At 39.3% G+C, this 18,748-nt stretch overlaps 1 protein-coding gene across 4 annotated transcripts; it reads right to left on the bottom strand.

Moving 5' to 3' along the window:
- Positions 1–115: 115 nt before the first annotated feature.
- On the bottom strand, positions 116–17,439 carry SLC19A3 (solute carrier family 19 member 3). Of its 4 annotated transcripts, none has more exons than XM_088132456.1 (8): positions 17,261–17,439; positions 12,671–12,725; positions 11,905–12,248; positions 8,052–9,530; positions 5,763–6,582; positions 4,041–4,233; positions 2,916–3,057; positions 116–1,745 (listed from the first exon to the last, which is right to left on the bottom strand). In XM_088132456.1, exons 4-8 carry the CDS (start codon positions 8,376–8,378, stop codon positions 1,584–1,586), a joined length of 1,644 nt encoding a protein of 547 aa, XP_087988582.1. In that variant the 5' UTR covers positions 8,379–9,530; positions 11,905–12,248; positions 12,671–12,725; positions 17,261–17,439; the 3' UTR covers positions 116–1,583. The 4 variants fall into 4 exon arrangements, with proteins under 4 accessions (XP_087988582.1, XP_025021132.1, XP_087988581.1 ...); XM_025165364.2 differs by lacking the exon at positions 11,905–12,248 and having other exon boundaries at positions 8,052–8,212; positions 9,326–9,530; XM_088132455.1 differs by lacking the exon at positions 11,905–12,248.
- Between the last annotated feature and the right edge of the window lie 1,309 nt (positions 17,440–18,748).

The raw sequence follows: 18,748 nt of genomic DNA, 5'->3' as shown, positions 1-18,748 counted from the left end.
CAAAAAGATACGAAATGATTACATGACCATATAGTGTGGGTCAGTGATCCCTCAAATTTCTTACACTTCCAGCATAAAAAATTGATGTCCATCCTTTCAAATACACTCTTTGGGGAGTCCAATACACCCTAATACATTATGTATCTACCTTAATCTCAAATCAGTATATGCATACAAAGTAACCCTGACCTGAAAAAACACATGTACACAAGCAGACAAATTCTATTGCATTAAAATAACCTGACTCTTCTTTCTCATTTACTACAGTCTTTATTAAAAAATTTAAGCAAGGCTTAAGTTAATTATAGGACTGAGCATGAAACAAAATCTGTTCTGCTTTGAACCCCAAACAAACCACATTCTAGAAGTTCTGCAGTGTTCTCCAGGCAGCTCCCGGCATAGCATTACCCACCAACCTGTCCTGCCTTTTCTCAGCCACTGCCTGTGTGCCTGTTTCTAACAGATATTTCAGCAGTTCCTAGTGCACCAAATCCCCCTGGCTGTGTGCTTCTGATCTTTCCAGGGTCTCTCCTCTCCTCAGCTGCTCCCAATGTCTGCATGGTGAAAAAGAGGAGTGGGTGGGCTGTCTATGGCACTGACATTGTGCTGGACCTCCCTTGCCATATGAGGAGCTGGACTCTCCCTTTTTATCTTCCATTGTTCCCTTCCATCACCAGCACTGTTACAGGCATATGCAGTTACCAAGCAAACCCCTCTTCCCCCGTGTTGACTTTCTCTTACTGTCCTCTGAACACTTCATCTTAGGGCAATCATGTTTCAGTCTTTATTCAGATCAAACCAGCCTCTTTCATTCTGTATATTGCCCAAAAACTCCAAAATGAACATTTCTGTTCAAGTATGAACCATTCAAAACCAGTTGTTCTCTGCCCACAATACTTTGGCATCTATTTCACATCCCTAGTGAACAAAGTTCTCTGGGCAGCTTATAATAAAGATTGAATAAAATACCTGAACTTAACCATAAAGTCAAAACAAAACACCAACTCTTCAAAAAACTAGGCAGGACATGAATCCTCACAGAGAGTGAAGACTAGTCACAATTCCTGAGGGAATGTTACCCATAGTTGAAGACAGAGAAGTAGACTATATTTCATACTCTATAAAATGGCCTCCACAGCTGGAGGCATCTTCAAAATGCCTTGCCCCAGCCAAGTGCATAGCAATATCTGGAGAGCTATAAAAGTTACACCAAGATCTTAAACCAAACCCAGAAACAATTAGCAGCCAGTGTGAATCTTTGAATGCAGGGAAAATACTTTCAATTTTCATGAACTGAATGGTATTGTAAAGAAGTATTTTAATGGTAATTACAAATAATTCATCACATGCAATCAACATTTCTTTCTCATTTCAAATAGAATATAATCTTCTGTTAGATTGGATACCTTGAGAATGCTGATTTTCTAATACAGTAATGTCATAACCACAGTATTTCAAATCATAACAATAGACAACAATTCTATGTGCAATTTGTGACTTGACAAACTCACAGAGGGATTGATTTCTTTATTCAAATAAATGACTTGTTCAGTTTGGCTTCAAGGCAACTTTTGTTTAAGGTGCTATAGTTTTGTGCTATGATCCTCTGTACTCTGCCATTGTGCTTCCATTTGAAGATTTTCTGTAGGGCTTTCCTTTTGGCATTTCATTGATATTATAATGTAAATGCTTCTGCTTAGAAAAATCCCAGCTATCACTGCAAAGTAACTGCCATATATTAAGAACTGCAATAAAACAGAGTAAGGCTTAATCAAACTTTTTTCCCCCTAAAAAAGACCAAATATTATTATCTTTTAATAATGTTTTTCAACCATTTTGCCTATCAGTATTATGTCTAGTATTTTCAAAACATCAAAAAGTAAAGCCCAAGAACATTGGCTATAGTAATACCTCAGCCTTAAGCAACTGTCTTAGAGAACCGTGTGAGATTTCTGAATAGACGTACATTGGTGTGCATAGGTAAAACTGCTATAATCTCTTGAGTGCTATCCCAAAAGTTTCTTCAGTAAATATTTATAAAATGAACATCAAGTGATATGCTCTTACATGAAATGAAAGAGTTCAGATTTGCATTTTAAATGATCAAAACTAATATAGTATGAAAAGAGCACAGGATAATCCAAAGGCTATAGCAATTGCTTGTGCACACATTCGTTTTTGGACAAAGAACTAATTAACTATGAGAACAGTTGCTGTGGTTCCAGAGCTATTTCTATATGCAAAAAAAAATAATGAAAATCCATCTTCCTGTGAGAATTGGCTTTCTTAACAATCAACATGCCTGTTGTAGCAGTGCCTTGTTCAAATGTTGAATTATAAACAATGTCTTCCTTAAAATAGAAATTGTTATCTAAGAAACAGTGACCAAAGTCCAACCCAAGCTGGAAGGATTCCATATTTCTCTATTTCCCCATCCCAGAACTCAACAAACCCTCTTCTTGTGATATTTAAGCAGTTCTTTAAAACATTTACAGATAGTTCTCGCTTAAAGTCCACTCATTCAGTGACCATTCAGAGTTATGATGGCACTGAACAAGGGGGGCTTAGAATAGATCCTCGTAGTTGTGGCCATCGTAGTGTCCGTGCAGTGATGTGATCACAATTCAGGTGCTTGGCAACCGGCTTGCAGTTATGACATCACAGCATCCCACAGTCACATGACTGCCATTTGCGGCCTTCACTCTGGCTTCTGACAAGCAAATTCAATGGGGAAGCTGATAGAAGGTCGCAAACGGCAATCGTGACGTCGCACCTTACCACTGTGTCGGTTAGCAACAGAGTTCCCGGTTCCAATTTCTAAGCCCATTCATTTCATATGGTGGCCTCCGAAAAGATGTGAAACTCTTCAGTATTACTGACTTAGCAAAAGTGGCCATATTACCTGTCCAACTTACCTGAGTCTCAATATCCAGGCCCAGACCTTTTGAATCAACCACAATAACAGTCAGTATAGTTTGAATTAGCAGTGCAACAAAATTGTTAAAGCCAAACATCAAGGCATAGCGTTCCATGCTGAGGCTGATAGCAATCTGGAATCTAAAATACAAACTTCAGTTAGAATGTTGAACATAGTTTTGAGAGATGAAGCTTCAGTATAACTTGCCTGCATGTGAGAAGTTGGAAGAGTATAACTACATGATTTCTGCAAAATATATTAGTAATTTATTGAAACATTGTAAAAGACTATTGAGATGGGGCAAAAGATGTTTGGAAAATATAAGTCAATTTTACAAATACAGTGTAAAATGATACCCACACACCTACATATATAGCACAATGTAATTATGAGTAATTGCTTAACCTAACCTGGCTCATTAAGATGCAATACCAGAAATGTACTGAGATGACCACCTTTTTTTCCAAACCACACTTGTTTTGAAAATAGATATCTTAACTGAAGAAGTCTCGAAAATGCACTTAACTGATTTAACAAAAGAATTGCTAATGAAAGAAACAATGAGATTATGCATTCCATGGTTGGGTTAGCATTGATGCAACTAGGTATTTTTAGGCCCTGGAGTAAATGGTCTCACAGGCAGGTGGACAAGCTTCTTTTGGACTATCATGTATGATACTTGGGATTTAGCATCCCCCTTTATCATAAAATAGAATTATATACTACCCCTTTATCTAAAATAGAATTATAAAGATAAAGGATGATAGAACACATCTGACTCTTTGTGTTGGCTGCCCCTGACTATTTATGAAAAAATAATAAAATCTGGTAAGCAAATTCAGACCCCTTAGGTGCCATTTGAGGATCTTCTTAACAAGATATTGAGGACTGTTGCATACCTAGTGCAGGGTCAAATACAGGGACATAATGAAAGGTAGCTGTATTATTGGCAGTAATGCTAGAGAAACAATTTTCTCCATTTCCTAAGCTTTTTCCTTAGGTTCCTAAACCTACTCTGTGCTCTTACATAAAACCATTGATAATGTCCGATTCCCAGCCCCACCCCCAGCAAGAAGAATTGCAAATGGTAGCAAATTAACATTGATAGGTGAAAGATACTTACGTGGCTATGGTTATAAGGAGCATATAACATGCTTTGAACACTAAATAGCTGGCATAGCAGATCCAAATGTTCCTGGTAAAATGCATCAGAATAAGTGCAGTAGCATCCAGGGCAGAGAAGATTCCCAGTGCCAGTTCTCCAGTTAGATCCCAGTTCAGTTTCACATATCCCACAGCTAGTGATGTTACTGAACCTAAAAGTAGATGGACTTGTCTGTTACATTTTGCAGGACAGTAACACATACTGAAAAGTTTTTAAAACAACTCCATACTGTATTTAAATGTATAAAGATACACAGTCAAAAGCTGCCCTGGTTGCTTTTTTAATAGGCAGACAAGATGTACATTATTTTCACAAGTTATTTTTGAAGAATTCCAAAACAATAGTTTAGACTGTTCTGTAACAAAGCTGAAGGGCTAATATATGTCTGATGGCCCAAATATGCACATATTTAGAGGCTTAAGTTACCTAACTAGCATAACATTATGTAAAACATCTCAGGGGTGGGAGCTGAATACAATGATAATTTCATTAAAATATTCTAATCTTTTACTTCTTTGTCACTTTCTCACAAAACTTAAAATACCAACAATATTTATCAGTCATTTATTACATCAACATCATTTTTGCAGTCAGCAGAAACTATCACCTGATAACTTGTTCCACTAAAGTTTAGTCTAAATCCTGTTGGTTGAAATTTGAGCCTGCTGGTTTAGATCCTACTCCCAGAGTCACTGGGAGTTGGGTGACATCATCATTATCAACATCATCATTCCCAAGAATAACAATACAAATATGTGTATCATCTAAGTGATAACTATTCAGGTATATTATGATGGCTATCTGATCACCTGTTTATAATCACAAACCCAAATTAAATATGCCCAAACTTTGCCAATCGTTCCTCATAAAATATGGAGTCTCCAAACCTCATCCCCTCCTCTGAAACACAGTTTATTGAAATCCTTTTGTGTAGTGATCAGAACTGGGCACGGCAGTCCTTCCTACAATATGTAAACCAAAGCAAAAAGAGAGAATACTATTTCTGCTTGATGCAACTAAGAACTTCAATATCCATTTCAACAGCCACATCACATTGCTAATTCTTGTTTAGTATACGATTTTACCCACAGATTTTAAGAAATTTCTGGTAAGTTTTTTTTTCCATCTTGTTTTCTTGTATTAACTGTAACATCTGCTTTAAAGTTGAATGAATCAATTTTTTGAGGTTGGAGAATGAAAACTCCTGCTAGAAAATAATCATTCACATTCTGATTTGTGCTCAGCTCCATGGTTTTTCCATGAATTTATGTACTTTTTGTTGTGTGTAAAACAGTTTAGGGCTTATTATATGTAAGATTAAATGTAGATGTATAAAGCAAAAGCAAAATGAAGCTAATGCAATGAAAGAAATCAAGATGGAGTTTTTGTAGGTCTCTGCAATTCCAGTGCATCACTGATTAATCACACTCATATTGTAATGTTGTAACACAATTTAGTTACTTCTTAGGAACATGCCCCCACCCTCCCAGAGAAAACCTCCCCAAGCCACCAAAGCTATTGTAATATTTTACAATAAGCTCCACTGAAATAAACAGAACAATTTATGGAAATCGAAATCTTTGTACATATTTGAATGCATATGGATTTTGTATGAATTTAGTGTTTAAATTGCCTGTACTTAACATTTATTGTTGGATAATATATAAATTTTAAACATACTCAGAAATGTAGCTATGGCTTCAACAGCTCCATTGTAAACTTCAGAACTATGAGTAGGTGCTTTATCATCCCACAGTACTTGGATATAATTCAAAACTTGGTTAAATCCTGCAGTAGCTAAAGCCCACCATATTGACCAGTAAAGAAGTTTCTTGGTGGTATAACATTCCTTCAGGTCCACACACAACTGCAAAAGCACTGACAGAAAGTGGCTCTGGTTTTTAATTTTGGATGGCTGATGTTCAGGTAAATTCTGGGTCCTGACTGATGATATTGTCACATCTTTGTCCTGTGGATTGCTTTGTTGGTTGGAAATTTGTGTTGGATTTTTCTCTGTTGGTCCAATGGAAAGTTCTGGGGAAGACTTTCTGTGGAAGAACATGCTTTTTTGTGGCATGGGCAGAAAAAATGAAGATATAAATGCCACCGACACAGAAGCTAAAGTTATGGCATTGAGATAAAAATAAAGAACTTGGCCTAAAGAAACTAAAAGCTGTCCAAGCAGGGATCCCATGGTGGATGCCACCAGGGTGATGCTTCTGCAATAACCAGTCACTTTCTGGTAATGATCAGCACTGACAACGCTATATATGTAAGCATAATAGGCAACCTCTGTGGCTGTTGAAAGTCCATACATAAACTCTGCCAGTTGCATGGCTGATATGCCAGATGCAAATAAAAGCAATAGCCAAGTAACAATTAAGCTAATTCCCTGTAGAATAATTATAGGTTTGTAGCGTGCATAATCTGTAATCAGAAACACAGGGAAGAGCAGGGCCAAATAGGAGTATGTCCAAACTGGGAAAACATGCTGTGTTACCTAGAAGACAAGGAGGAGAAATTTTATAAAGCAGAACTATAAAGCATGTATATTTAATGGAATGGGAAGTTTGTCATATAAAACAGGTCCCTTTGCCAAAAGCCAAATAAACTCTGTTGACCTGGGGCCATTTTCCACAACCAGCAGTATTGCTGTCTCTGTTCCTTGAACATGGGTGAGACATTATCCACAGGCTGCATGTGCTTTCCCAGCATGCATTTATGCATTTTCCTGCCTTCAAACCCCAAATAATTGTTTTTCATTGTGGGGTTAAGGATGAAAATTGCTACCCAGTGTTGTCTGCAGAAGTATTGGAAGCCATTTCTTGATTGGAGTGAGGTGGGTGGGTGGGTGGATGGATGGACGGACAGACAGACAGACAGATGGACAATCTATTGGTTGGGTTACCATGACATATCAAGCCATGATTTATAAACCACAATAGTTGCATTAACAGCACACGGGATAACAAATTTATTTAACAGGATGTATGCAGCTTCAATCACTAAGTGATTCCAGGTAGCTTATAGAATAGGATTAAAACATCAAGTAAAAAATAAGTACAAGTAAAGGGGGACAAAATCAACAGTAAAATACATGGTGTGCATTGGGGAAGGGTAACTAAATAAACATTCCTAATCAGCCACCATAAGGGACTGATTGCTACCTGGATCTGTCAGAAGAGCCATGTTTTTACAGCTTCACGAAAGCCCAATAGAGTTTGAGCCATGAAGACCTCTGGAAGAACATTGTTCCACAGGGCAGGTGCAGTTACCACCAAGGTAAGTATTTTACAGTGGTGCTTAAAAGTCTGTGAAACACCTGGCTCTAATTTCCCCTTCAAATGAACTGATAATCTTAGAGGTTCACGTACTTTTGCCACACTCAAATATGTAGCTTTGGATCATTTTCCTCAATAAATAAAGAACAAGTATGTTTTTAGCTCATTTGTTTAATTGGCTTCTCTTTATTTAGGACTTTTCGGACTTGTGTGGAGAGCAGATCACATTTTAGGTCATATTTATGCAGAAATATTGAAAATTCAAAAGGGTTCACAAACTTTTAAGCACCACTGTAGGTCCCACAAGATGACATTGCCTGGGAGCTAGGGTAAGCCAAATCATCCAGATCTTCAATGATCAGGCAGAAACAACAGAAAAAAAGATGGTCCTAACCAGGCCTTCAGCCATGAAGGGCTCTGTAGATGATAACCAACACTTTAAATTGCACCTGGAAGACTACCAGTAACCAGTGTAACTCGTGGAGAAGTGGTAATTTTACATTGGTGAAATGTAAAGCATCTGTAGCTACTTGTGCTGCTACATTCTGGACCATAAAATTCTGGACCAGTATGGATTTAACATACATGAATTCAACCAGTGTTTGGGGGGGGGGGGACAAAAACCCTCCACCAACTAGTTTATTCCTACCCAATAAATTTCATCACAGATAAAGCATGCTTACTGTACCTCATCGATAGTCAGATTTTTTTCAGGTCCAGCAAGGTAAGGTGTAAGGAAAGGCTCAGATGGTCTCATCATGGTAAAGAAGCCATATATACAAAGGACCACAGTGGGAAAAATCCACCCACTCTTATGTATTCTCTGCCAACAATCCATGGCTCTTTCAGCTAAAACGTTAAAGTATACAAAAACAGAACAGGTTTTGAATTTTTTTAAAAAGCCTATTTCTCTAATGTGTACAACGAGATTTTTTCTTAGAAGAAGAATGGAAATTGTAGTGGAACTATAATAAAACTCATGGAAACAGAGGCATAGTGTCATAGTAGAACTCATTTTACCATTCACTTGACCTGCTTGTTAGATTATTATCAAGGCTCAGAAACAAGAAACCATTTTAATGAGATGTCTCATAGGGTGACATCACAACTAATGGACAATTATACGTTTCTTTGACCAATGTTCTCTTATTTCCCCAATCAAAATTATTGTCCCCAGTACAGGGCAAGATAATTGTTTACAGAATTATGCCAAAAGTTTAGGCAGCTTCTATTTGTTCATTAATTCACACTTGAAAACTTACTTCTGGGCTCACTGTATCCAGAATAAGGATTCATTAAAAAAAAAAAAAAAGCAAATATTATGTACAATAAAACTTAAGTTGTATTCAGGCACAGCAAGTTACTTTCAGTGCCATCCCTGTGGTTAGCTTAGATTGCAAAACCTGCATAGCTTAAGAGTATTTTTGCTGCACGGCCTTGCTTGTGGCATGAACAGGCAACATTCTTGAGTACTCATTTGGAATGTGGAGAGCATGGATAAGGTGCTATCACAAAATAGGTGCCATATAGCCTCCATGACACAAGGGTATTAGTGTAAATAAAGACAATTCTAGAGACTGGCTATTTACTTTACATGCCACCAGCTTCCCATTTAAGGTTCTTTAAATTGAAAGAATCTAAAAGGTTAGGTAGAGAGCTGCCCCCAAATCTTGCTGTGCCCCCGCAAGGTCCTGCTGTGCTAAATCATCATGGTGATGGTGTGTTCCTAGCAGGCATAAGCAAAGAATGCTAGGAGTGAGTGCCAAGAGTATATATTTCCAGCAGGTTCACACCAAGGCATGAAGGTCATCCCAGCTGCCTACTAAAACAAGCAGGCACCCATATTGGGCAGCAGTGATGTAGGAAGATGCTGGAAGCAGAAGATTACTTTAGCAAGAACAGCAAAGGCATCATTTCATACTGCATGGGAGAAGGCAATGGTAAACCACTCCTGTATTTTACCAAAAAAGCCCACATGGATAGAAAATATAAAATGATCAATGACACGATGCCAGATGATTGGTCCCTCAGGTCAGATGGCATTCAACATGCTGCTGAGGAAGAGCTGAGGATCTTTTGGAGTAGTTATGGTGCTTATGACAGGGCTTGATTAAAGCCTTTGGGACATCTGATTGCGATGTTGCCACAGAGGAAAAGAAATCCAAAGCTGCAAAAACAGAATAACAGTGGAAGCATGAACATGGACAGTCTCAACACAGTGAAAGATGAACTGACTATACATTGGCATCTTAGGCATCATTGAATTGAGATGGGCTGGAATTGGACACATTCAATTATTAAGATATCACACTGTTTACTACTAGGACATGAAAAACAAAGGACAACTCTTTAATATGACAGTTATCCAAGCTGATGCTCCAATCACTGATGCAGAAGAAAAGGTTGATGGATTTTATGATCAAGTACCCCCACAGAAACTAGATAAACACTTTCTCCTTAAAAGTAAAATCAAATGCAAATAAGTACAATTGCTCTTTTAACTACAAAGCAAAGCAGACCTCAGTTTTCCAAAATTGTTCCATAGAAGGAAAACAAAGACATGTCTGCCAAAGGATGGTGAAACTAAGGAGTTGGTTTAAGGCAAACATTCCACCACTTTTTACCAATAAAATGGTTATAATGCCCTTCTAATACATGGCATATGAAACATTTAATGAAAATTACCTAATCCAGATGCAGAGATGCACAAGTAATAAAATGTGAGGATAATTTCAATTTCTTTTAATAGTTAAAACAACACCATTTTCAGGTAATGAGCAATTATCTAACAACAAAATAAATAGCCAACAACACTGGAAGGAAGACTGTAAGGAGTTCTATATGATGGCTGTTTCAATAAAAGAAATTTCCCACATTATAGCTATGTATTAAAATCCTATATGTAAAGAAACCTGCAGCATAAACAAAATAAATAAGGTTAGTATGTTATCCTTTCTCCCTGTAACAAAGGAAGAAATATTTCTGAATTCCTCTGATTTTTGTCTTAGGTTTCCATGCTGTTGTGCACACACACACATCGCTTGATTCTAGCTCATTTACTATTGCTGCCAGGATCATTGACATTTGGATATGTCTGTCTCCATATTTTGTAAAATAGGTTGTTTTTAAACCAGCAAATATAGTCTAGCCCCTAACAAACATTTCTGAAGCCCCACTGCCATGAATGGGAATGTATACAGAGAGAAAAATGAAAAGAGATTCTGTCCACGGGTCTAAATCACCTTTGCATTTTCATAGCTTTCCTTCTAGCATCTATCATTTTCTTCTGGTTTCTAGATTCATTTTCTCATGTATGTGCTCTAGTGCTCATTTAAGTGTTGAATTTATTTGGCTCTACATAATATTGTGCAACCATATTCTGTAAATATGTTCAATCATGTTAAACATTGGTAAGTTGTAAAAAATATATTTCAAACCTTAACCAGATCATTCAGTTGTGGATGATGTTGCTAAACTTGGGTAAATTGGAGAACAAATAAGTAGTTATTAGAACTGCCACTCCAAAAATGGTAATATAATTTACGTTCCGGAGGGAGTGGGACAAAGAGGAGAGGAATTTGGGAGAGGGGGGAGAAGGATGAGTCTGAGAGAACTTGGAGTAATATCTAAAATAAATCCTCACTGTCAGAGTGACAGGTTTAGGAATATGTATTTTTTGCCAGGGAAGGAATGTTTTGGCAGCTTTTAGATACTTTGTAAAATATAAGGGTTGTGTGTGTATGTGTGTGTGCGTGTGCACATGTGCATGCACCTTCGAGTCACTTTTGGCAACTGCCTGGACTAGTCCCTGTAGTTTCCTTGGCAAGATTTTTCAGAAGTAGTTTGCCATTGCCTCTTGCCTAGGGCTGAGAGAAAGTGACTGGCCCAAGGTCAGCCAGCTGGCTTCATGCCTAAGGCAGAAGTAGAACTCACTACACCAAACTGGCTCTCTAAAATATAAGTTACTGAAGTTATTTTACTGTAATAGAATGAAGTAGTTCACCAAAATTGTACTCCTTAAAGGAACCTGTTTGCATTTACTTTTAGGTAACATAATAAAAGTTCAATTCTTGGTTTAAACATTTTAAAAGGGGGACTGTGCTCTTCTATACCTTTCCCATATGCTATCTGATCACTTTACCTTATATGTATTGAGAGAAAAAAAATTCCAGATCAGGAAAGTATTTGGTGGAGGCAGCAAAACCAACTGATGCCCTAGAGATGTCCCTAGCTTAACGGAATTACATTCCAATTTTGAAGGACAAGAGAAAGAAAAGACCCACACGCCTTAGGGTGTCTGTATACTGTAGTGGTTAAGGTGTTGGACTGGCACCAGGGAGATCTAGTTAAAGACCAACCTCAGCAAGAGCAGTTCATGGGGGACTTTGAGCCAGACACTCTCTCAGCCCAACTATCCTCATAGGTTTTTGTTGGAGAGAAAAATGGAGCACAAGCACCCCCTTGTACTGGGTGCATTGGCTTAGCTTCAAATCATAAGCAGGATATAAATATAAGAAATAAAAATTTTAAAATGTAATTACCATGCTATATGATCAAGTTCCTTAGGTTGTTGCAAACCCTTTTCTCTGCTTCCCTCAGATGATAAAGCTCTTACGTTTTCTCTATTCATTACCCATGCTTCTCATCAACAGATTTCTTAGGTTTCCAAGTTTCAATATCCAGTCTGAGGTAAGAATTTCTGTAGATGCCTTCTTGACATTTCAAACTGATGATTATTTGTTTTTTCGAGTCAACAAATTTAAAGCTTGCTTTACGTTGTTGTACTTCCCTTCAGGTTCCTCCTTGCCTCACACTGGTCATTCCAGTCTTTCACGTTCTAAAGCTGTCACCTGCTTGAAAATCTGCCCTGTTTAAGCATCCTCCCCTTAAATAAAATAGAAATGTTGCCAATGTTTTTCTAATTCAAGTTCATAATGTTAAGAATGCTTCCTCTTCTTGGATGACCAGGCAGAAAATGATTAAAATGCACACAAGGGAAGGGGTTTTTATTTTTTTAATCTAACTAGATATGGACTGGCCATCCTTTTAAGGAGACAATGCTGTCAAACAGTACTATCCTCTGTAAAGTAGGGCTCAGATCCACTATTCATGGAGCAACACATACAAAAGGCAATTGTGGATTTGAATAGATCCACAGTACAAAATACACATGCTATTTGTGTTGTCAGTAAGTATCAGTAATTCTGTTCAAAACAGGCAGAATGTACCCAGTGTAACTAAAAACATTCATGAAAAAATCCAGTGATGATCCACAACTCAATATTAAGCCAGTGTAAATTCACCTACCTGTGGATAGAAGTCACATGGTTCATCTGGAGTTCCTTCCTTCTGGATCCAAAATCTAATGTTAATGAAATAACCATTGAGTTTTGGAGTGAGAAATGGGGAATGGGCTGTACATTTAATTACATGTAATTAAATGACCCTGCTTTGCCTCCCTGAGGCTATTTTTTTTAAAAAAAACTCAAACCTTTCAGTTCCTAAGTGTCTGTCTATCAATAGGCTTTCAAAGTTCTGGGCCAAAGTATTTTTTGCTCCTTTACTTCTTGGGCGGAAAAAAAATCAAGGTGCTAAACCAGAAGTTCTTGCACTATAACTCTCATGACTCTTAATCATTAATCATGCTTTTTGAGACTCATGACTCCAGTAACACCTCCAGAATCAAGCTCCCGTCCCAAATCAAATTTCTTTAACTATGGTCAGTGACCAGCAAGGTAAAAAAGAAAAACTCAAAAACAGTGACCAAATATGGGTAAGTTAGTGTAACAGTCATATATAAAACTTAAGTTAAAATAAATATAGGATAAAATAAAAATACAATAAATAAAAGAGCAAAGAAACTTTAAAATGTCATCACTTCAAAATGAGAACATCTTACACCTGCTTACGGAAAAGTGGTCTGTTTCCTGCTTGCATATAAAAATCCTACCATGACCAATAGAGTTGCTAAATTTCTATCTGTAGCAATTTCCATAAGAAAATAAAAGATTTCCTAATCTTGGAGTGATGGCACTGCTTCATATTATTTTACTGTGTGTTTCTCTTACTCTGGTTTTAAGTCTTTTTTTTTTTTAGGTTTAATAATTGTATGTATTTATTCAATTTATATTGCCACCCATCTCACCTAAGTGACTCTGGGTGGCTTACATAATTAAAAAACAACAATTAAAAATAAAAACAAAATAAAAGCCATTAAAACCAATTAATAACTGGCCCCATGCCATATAGGGCTTTACAAGTCATTATCAACACTTTGAATTGAACCTGGAACCAAACTGGCGATCAGTGCAGCTTGCAGAGCAGAGGTATAACATGCGCTGAATAAGGAGCACCCAGAACTGCCTGTGCTGCTGCTTCCAAATGTTCTTCAAGGGCTGCCCCATGTGGAGCACATTACAATAATCCAATTTGGAGGTGACCAGGGCATGAGTGACTGAGAGTAGAGCCTCCCGATCCAGGAATGGGCACAATTGGGGCACAATCGAAGTTGTGAAAGGCCCTCCTAGCCAACTGTCACCTGCTCTTCAAACAGGAGTCAATTGCACACCAGATCTGTTTGGGGTAGTGCAACCCCATCCAGCACCAAAGACGATAAATTCCCAGAATCTGAAGGCCCGAAAACCCAAATCTACTCAGTCTTGCTAGGGCTGAGCTGAAGCCTGTTGTTCCTTATTCAAACCCCCACAGCCTCCAGACACCAGGACAGGACATCAACAGCATCACTTAGTTTGCCAGGGGCAGAGATATACAACTGGGTACAATCAGCATACTAATGATACTCATCCCACAGCAATGGATGACCTTACCTAGTGGCTTCATGTAGATATTAAACAGGAGCAGAGAGAGTATCAAGCCCTGCAGCATCCCAAAAAGGAAGGGCCGAGGGCTGGACCTCTCACCCCCAATCAACACTAGCTGGAACCAGCCTCAGAGGAAGGAAGAGAATGACAAAGCACTGTGCACCTGCCCCCAACCCCCAAAGCTGGTCCAGAAGGATACCATAGTTGATGGTATTAAAAGCCACCAAGAGGTCAAGAAGAACAAGGATGGATGCACCGTTTCCATCCTGCTCTTGCCAGAGATCATCCAAAAGCACAACCGATGATGTTTCAGTGCCATGTCCAGGTTTGAAACTTGACTGAAAGGGGTCCAGATAATCTGCCTCATCCAGGATCCTCTGAAGCTGCTGCATGACCATCTTCTCAACAACTTTCTCTAAAAAGGGAAGGTTGGATACTGGACAAAGGTTGTCCAATATAGTTGGATCCAGCAATGGCTTCTTGAGGAGGGGGCAAACCACCACCTCTTTGAGAGGCAGAGGAACAACCCCTTCTCTAAAAGAAGAATTTACCACCACCAGAATCCAACAGCACATCACCTCCCAGGAGGCCTTACCAATCAAGAGGGACATGGAACTAATAAACAGGTGGCCAAACTCATAGTCATGAAGATCATATCTACTTCATCAGGCCCAACAGATTCAAACTCCTCCCAGAAAACTGCACAAGACCATGCCCCAAGCACCTCCATTGGACCTGCACCAAGGCTGGCATCCAACTGAGAGCAAATCCAAGTGATTTTATCCATCAGATGCTCTACATATTCTACTGCACAACCCCTTTGATGAACCTCAGAGTCCTCTCTACCCAAGTGGGTTCAAGTCACTTTAAACATGGTCGCCTGATGTCTATCTGTGGATGAAATAAGTGTGGAGAAATACTGATGTTTTGCTGCCCTTACTGCCACAAGGCCTTAACAGCATCTCTAACCCATGTTCAGTTGGGATTCACTCCTTGTGGACCTCCAGCAATACTCTAGGAATCTCTTAACCCATTTCATTTCCCTCAATTCCTCCATAAACCATGGGGTATGATGGGATCTGCAGGAAAGGAAAGGCCGCATCGGTATGATCCAATCCAAAGCCCCAGCCACCCTCTCATTCTAGGTGGCCAATACAGCCTCAACTGGACAGTGTAGCAAATCATCAAGAACAAACCCCATTTCCCTCTGGAACCCATCAGGTCCATCAGTTGCTGAGGGCAGACCAAGTAGGACTCACCTCTCTGCAATGGGGGGCAATGCAAGAGAATCTCATGGTTACCACAGAGTGGTCTGACCATGACATGGGAGCCACAGAGAGCTCCCCAATTCCAGATCACATTGCCATCACTCTAATAAAAAATAATTTAAAAAAACAGATAAGGTATGCAGCCACTGTTATGAGTCAGGCCCTTGATGACCTGGGATAAGCCCATGGTTGTCATGGTAACCATGAACTCCTGAGCAGCCTCAGACCCCACTTCTAGAGAAGGCAGATTGAAGTCCCCAAGACCATAAATCTGAGAAACTCCAGTGCCAACCCAGAAATGGAGTCAAGGAGCTTAGGCAGGGAGGTCACTACACAGCAGGGAGGCTGCTACAATAGCAACAGTCCCAACTGATCTCAACTTAATAAACAGTGTCCCACATCTGGTGATTTGTGGAAAACCGTTAGAGATTCCCGGATGATAACCACCACAACCCCATCACTGCCCTGGAGTCTTGGCTGATGCCACACCTGAAACTCAGCTGGCCACATTTCTGAGAGGGGTACACCCCTCCCAGACCTAGCCAGGTCTCAGTAATACATGCCCAGGTGAGAAGCCTTATTACAGGCTGACCTGGCATTCTGCAACAGTAACTGAAAGCCAGGGCCACTGAGGATCTGCTGACCAAGAAATGGGGCTGAGCACAGGGGGCTGGAACAGGGGACCAGAGTTAAACATTGGGGCTGTGTTCCCCAAGAGTGACCCACCCCTTGTCTCCCATCATACCTCCCCATACCCATCACCACCAAGATGTTCTGACCTTCCTCAAACCCCCTGAGATTCCTTCACCCCCTAGCCCATACCTATCAGTTCCCAAGACAGGGGGTCCCCAACCCACCATCATTCAACCAACACACCAGGGAAGGTAACTGGGTTCCCAGGCACTTCAGCTCATGCTCTCAGCACTTCAAAGACTCGAGTCACCTCCCACTCCAACCTAACTCATTCACACAGTACTCCCTGCAGCCACTCTCACCAGGCTAGTCAGGTGCCCTCTTCCCATTATCCAAGTGACCCCATACTTCCCACCCCAACCAGCTCTCACTCAGAGAGAGGAAAACCAAAAAGATCACTTCCTCACAACCCTCTCAGCAGTCACAAACACCTGGCAGATGGAATTTACAAGGACAGCATCAAGATGGTCATCAAGCTGTCCTTTTCCGGAGCTAGATAGAGAGGAGGACAACATGTTTACTCAGCCCTGTTATTGTTACAGTGACTGTTATGCTGTCTTAGCCATACTTGGTCATTGTTTCTGAGGGGTTTTTTTTTTTCACCTTGCTGGTTATTGACTCTAATTAAATACATTTGATTTGAACTACCATCCCTGCTTAAAGTAATTCACATTTTCTTCTTATTGAAGTTTCATCAATTTAAAAAGTTAAACCTAATCCATTTTAAGAATCACCTGTCATAAAATGTTAAATAAAATACTATTTTCTACATTGCAATTTTAGATTATACAATATAATTTAATTTGCATTTCCTGTACTTCCCGAAGAAATGCATATTTTCAAATTAGAATATGATACGCAAACCAAGCAATCATATTATCTTAACTCTTCAAATTATTTTAAGTTTAAAGACTTTAAAGGTTTTAATCACAATATATGGAGCTGTTAACCATATATTTTCTGATATACAGAAGTAAGAGAAGAGAATGCTGATAGAAAGAAAAAGAGCAGCAAGTTGCATGTAATTGTTAACTACCACTCTGGTAATTGCACATGCAGAAAAACTTGCTTTCTGACTCCCACTACTCTCCCCAATGTCCCTCTGTTTCACCCACCTTCATATTGCTGGTGTCAATTCACTTTACACCATTGTAAAATGATACATTCAGGTTTCTAAGCACATGTGCAGTCCATGAAAGTCCAGGTGGATTTTAAAAATGGCCTTTGTAAAAGACAAGAAAATTAAATGAGTAAGCATCAAGGTAGTCTTGTACTTGGCATATTAACTTTTACTAAGTAGTAAAGTACGTAAGGGAAATGGGGGGAGAGTGACAACTGCCTTGATCTCTGATCAAAGAACAGTTAATTGTTTTCATTACAAAGGACAAAATGTTTATAATAAACCTCAGAGATATCCACAGTAGCTATATTTTAGGCTTCAAAGTCCATGTGATAAAGCAGGTGAATGTAATATTAACTAAATGCTAGCAGCAATATTCCAGAAGCTATTTTTCTGGCTAAGCTATTTTCTGGAAATGTTTTCCTTGGTTTGTTCAATCCACCCACAAATTCTGCCTTGGAAAGCAAATTATATTCCACTACTGGTATGAGAGAAATATAGAGGTGGAATGTCCTGTGGAGAAACATTTCTGGTAACCCCTCCATTTTACTAAACCAAAACAGAAGTAGTTATGAAACTTCACAGGAATTTCTGGAGCCTTGCTGAATACCTGTTAATTTACTGTCAGTGTTCAGAGAACTTTGGTTGCTGTGGTGGTGTCTTCACTGTTGGGTGGAGAGAGGGAAATGCTCTTGCATCAGAGAGTAGAATGCAAAGCTATGAAAGGAGTGGGCCAAGCAAAAGGAAAAACTAAAACCAAAGTTTGCAGTTAATTGAAATAGAGGATTGTTTGCTGGCTTTTGTTGTGTTTTGCTTTTGTAGGAAGAAAATGGCACACCATTTGAGCTAATTACCTTGGAATTAATATGCCAAGGTATGGGCTAGCAATCCAAAGCCAACAGGTTGTAAGTGGCCTTTACCACAAAGTTATGTCTCAAATGCTGTAGGAAGTACTCTATTGGAGAGAGGACTGAACTTTGCAATGCTCCACAAGTAAGCAACTACAACCACTAATTGGAAAGACCTTTTGAAGAAGGAGTAGAACCACTGCAAAACAGTTTCCTCAGTTCCCAACCTTGTAGCCAGTTCAAAAGGATATCACAGTCAGTGGTACTGAAATCTGCTGAGGAGACTAACAGGACCAGAAGGTACACACTTCCTCCGTCTAGTTTCCAACAAAGGAAGTCAACCAGTGCAACAAGTGCTGTTTCATCTGAAACTGAAACCTGACTCAAAGGGGCCCAGATAATTTGTGTCCTCTAAGGCACTCCATAACTGCCTCACCAGCACCCTCTCAACAATCTTTCCCAGAAAGGGAAGACTGGAGCCTGGGCAATAGTTGCCAAGTATTGCTGGATCCAAGGAAGCCTCTTAAAGGAAACGGTACACCACAATTTATTTCAAGTTGCAAACAATATTCCTTCTCGGTGTGAAGTGCTAACCACTTCCTGGATCCAGACAGTCTTGCCTCCTCAGGCTCTAC

Source organism: Python bivittatus, unplaced genomic scaffold (genome assembly GCF_059951505.1).
Source record: "Python bivittatus isolate LINGU-HERP-01145 unplaced genomic scaffold, Pbiv_v1 ctg000980_np1212, whole genome shotgun sequence".
NCBI classification, from domain to species: domain Eukaryota; kingdom Metazoa; phylum Chordata; class Lepidosauria; order Squamata; family Pythonidae; genus Python; species Python bivittatus.
The sequence above is the reverse complement of the archived record's forward strand: the minus strand, read 5'-3'. Positions and strand labels throughout refer to the sequence as shown.

Bases quoted from the DNA above. Each gene is read 5' to 3' on its own strand.
- SLC19A3 (XM_088132456.1), bottom strand. From the start codon at position 8,378: ATGAGTTCTACTATGACACTATGCCTCTGTTTCCATGAGTTTTATTAT. The intron at 6,583-8,051 runs GTACAGTAAGCA...CTTGTCTTCTAG, and splicing joins AAAATCTGACTATCGATGAG to GTAACACAGCATGTTTTCCC. The intron at 1,746-2,915 runs GTAAGTTGGACA...GTTTTATTGCAG, and splicing joins GCCTGGATATTGAGACTCAG to TTCTTAATATATGGCAGTTA.